Source organism: Octopus bimaculoides, chromosome 20 (genome assembly GCF_001194135.2).
Source record: "Octopus bimaculoides isolate UCB-OBI-ISO-001 chromosome 20, ASM119413v2, whole genome shotgun sequence".
Lineage (NCBI taxonomy): Eukaryota > Metazoa > Mollusca > Cephalopoda > Octopoda > Octopodidae > Octopus > Octopus bimaculoides.
Genome location: NC_069000.1, coordinates 24,478,990 through 24,482,681, shown reverse-complemented (window position 1 = coordinate 24,482,681; position 3,692 = coordinate 24,478,990). Strand labels below are relative to the sequence as shown.

General features: G+C 36.3%; 1 protein-coding gene across 1 annotated transcript in view; it reads left to right on the top strand.

Moving 5' to 3' along the window:
* LOC106883214 (NCK-interacting protein with SH3 domain) overlaps positions 1-3,692 on the top strand; it is a 47,085-nt gene that overhangs the window by 39,702 nt on the left and 3,691 nt on the right. The window contains exons 6-7 of the mRNA XM_052974932.1: positions 445-675; positions 3,204-3,376. Coding sequence (XP_052830892.1) covers positions 445-675; positions 3,204-3,376 — 404 coding nt within the window. The remainder of the gene's footprint in view (positions 1-444; positions 676-3,203; positions 3,377-3,692) is intronic.

Here is a 3,692-nt window from a genome sequence, read left to right as displayed (position 1 = left end):
TATATATATATATATATATATATATATGTATATGTATATATACATGTATATATATGTGTGTGTATATATATGTATATGTAAGTATATACACATGCACACACTTGCAACTGGGTTCTTTCAGTTTTCATCTTCCAAATCCACTTGCAAGACTTTGCTTAACCTGAAGCTATAATAGAAGATAGCTGCCCAAGGTGTTGCACAGCAGGACTGAACCCAAAACCATATGGTTGGGAAGCAAGCCACACCTGCTCTTATTAACATAAATGTAAATATTAAAACATATTCCATCTCTAAAGATGAGGCGAATTATAACTCCCAAGATCTAGCAATCTACATTAATATTAACTGAACTCATCTCAGGCATTTAGATGTTATGATTACTATTTTAATTTCCCATTCACTTTGTCATTCCCTTTTTTTTTTTATTTACTTTTTTTCACCTAGGCTACTTAGATATCCCTTTAATAGCGAAGGTTTTAAACTTCATTGAGACTCCAAGTGGAATGATGTTTGCTGAAGCTGTTTCAGTGGATTTAATGACACTAATACTGGCCTACAACCAACACCACAATGAAAGTTCACCTCCCAATGTTGTTATGCAAGCTATGACTCATGCTGATACCAAATACCCAGAGCTTTTACTTGAGAAATTGATACTTTTCTTTAATCGTGGAGGTAAGTCTGAATTGATGCCTTATTTTTAGGTGAGATGTCCAGGTGTAAATTTCACTGATTTCAGTAAGTATGCCTTTTCATAGCCACATATTTTTAAAGATACTTGCACCATGTATTGCAAAAGTGGGCATCTTGAACAAGTGTTTTCTACTATTGCCCAGGGCCAATCAATCCTTCTGAATGAATGTGGGAAACAAAAACTTTATTCAGACTGTTAAAGATATATATTTATATATATATATATATATGAATATATATCATCATCATCATCATTATCATCATGCACATACATATATAAATGTCTATACACTGCAAACTGAGATAATAGTCCATGATGATTTTTTAGATTTTCTAAATAACTACCTGAGAGATTTTGACGAAAATACATGATAGCACACTAGTATTTTCGGGTGAACAGAATTAATATTCCTAATATTGATTTCAAAAGATGGGGCATGGAAAAGAGTATGAGAGGAACCGGATTATAAAAGAAATAGGTAAAGGCAAGTCTGCAGATGAAGTGTCCAAGAAACTAGGTCATCATGTGAAAGCAATTCACAGATATTTACAAAGTCCCAAGTATCAGAATGAGCGCAGTGATAAAGGCAAGTCTCAAACAGTCACAGCACGAGACATTTCCCTTCTCATACGATGCTTACTGAAAAATCCTGGATGTACTAGTAAAGCTTTATTTGCAGACACTGGCATTGAAAACATCTCCAAAACAACCAGAAAAAAAGTAATTGGTAGTTTTGCAAAGGAGAAGAAACCTGCATGCAAGCCTCTGTTGACTCCCAAACAGAAAAAAGCTCAGTTAGAATGGGGTAGAATGTATATGAAGACTGATGTCAAGCATATTTTGTTCACTGATGTGTGCTGAGCCATGCTAGATGGGCCTTGATAATTGGGCTAAGGGTTTTATGACAACCCCGCTCACATGCATTTGCACTGTCAGCAAGGGGGTGGAGGAGTCATGTTTTGGACTGGAATCATGGGAGACAGGATGATTGGTCCATTTAAAGTGCCAGAAGGTGTGAGGATTAATGCTGTCACATACTGTAACTTTATTAGGGATGTCCTAACTGACTGGCTGGATGAGTTCCCATTATCCGAGCTTAGCAAGGTTATTTTTATGCACGGTAAGGCTCCACTACATGCCGCTAAGAGAACCAAAGAGGTCCTCTCCTCATTAGGATTCAAAGGAGAAACTTTAATGAAGTAGCCAGCCTGTTCTCCAGATTTGAATCCCATTGAGAACCTCTGGAGCATCGTCAAACGTGAGATCTACCAGAATGGCAACCAGTACACATCTAAGCAAACATTTTGGAAGGCAATACAAGACTCTGCTAAGGCAGTCCTACCCTCTACTGTCAAAACACTGACTGAATCCACAAACAACCTCATTTGTGAGGTCATCAAACAAAGTGGTTCACACACCAAACTCTAATCATAGAATCAAAGTTTCTGTGAATATGTTATTTATGTATTTTGTTGTTCAATGGTACATTTGTGTCAAATGAGTTATTTAAAATAATTGTTCTTGAAATAGTTGGTATTTCTCTCCTTATAAGTGATCAAAACTGTAAATTCTTATACCAGGACTATTATTGCAGTACACCTGAAAAACAAGTATGCTAAATAATATGAAAACTAAGACAGCTATATATGATAAATTTTGTATACAAACCAAAATTAGTGTACTGTACTATCATGTAAATTTTCTTCAAAATCCCTCGGGTAGTTATTTGCATCATGGACTATTATCTCGGTTCACAGTGTATATTCATACAGGGTGTTCAAACTAAATTTGGCAGTTTGCATAAAAGGAAATGAAAACACAGTATCCCATCCAGAAATAAAAGTATTTCAAAAATCTACCCACACCTAAACATTTTAAAAGTGCTGCTATATTAGGCATCAGAATCTCTAAATATCTCTTATGGAAACATCATAAGTAACATTACCAAAACTGCACCCAAAATATAACAGTCATGTGCCATATGTTCTCTTCAGATATTGATCCATTGATGTCTAAGCAGAGCATCAACCACAAATACCAGTGATATTGAGCCTCAACCACAAATATCAGTATTTAACACAAAAGTTTGCAAAGTGAATTTCTTGACCACAAGTCTAACAACAGTTTTTGGTTTTAAATGAACCCTACCACCACCAACCACCATTGCCATTTTAGCATAACTTTGTATAACATAAAATTCACCAACAGCCTCTCTTATAATATATGCAACTACTGTATAAGGCAGTGAGCTCACAGAAATGTTAGTGCACGAGGAAAGATGTATAACAGCATTTTTTCTACCTTCACATTCTGAGTTCAAATTCTGCTGAAGTCAACTTTGCCTTTCATCCTTTCAGGATCAATAAAATAAGCACCAGTTGAACATTGAGGTTGATGTGATCGACTTTCTCCATGTCCCAAAATTTCTGACATTGTGCCAAAATTTGAAATCAATGCATGTAACTTGTGTATCATATTTATTTGTTTGTTTTCTTCTGTTTCATTATAGTTGATCCATTAATGGAACAAGGTTTAGTGAGAACAAAGAGTAACTCAGTGGTAAAATTTCTACGAGACATGTTCAGCTGTGAAGCAACAGGCAGATTGTACTACACCAATGACATTAAAGTCATGTTAGACATTGTACTTCGAAACATCACTGATAAACCTCCAGGAGATAAAGTAAGGGCTTTCATATTTGAAGTTATAATCATCGTCATCATCATTTAGTGTCTGTTTTCCACGCTCGCATGGGTTTGACTGAAACTGGTAAGCTGTAGGGCTACACTAAGTTCCAATCTGATCTGACAAGGTTTCTACAGCTGGATGCCCTTCCTAATGCCAACCACCCCAAGAATGTAATGGGTGCTTTCTACGTGCCACTGGCATGGCTGCCAGTTACATGACTCCAGCATCAGCCATGACTACAATTTCACTTGGCTTGACGGGTCTTCTCAAGTATGGCATATCACCAAAAGTCTCAGTCATTTGTCATTGC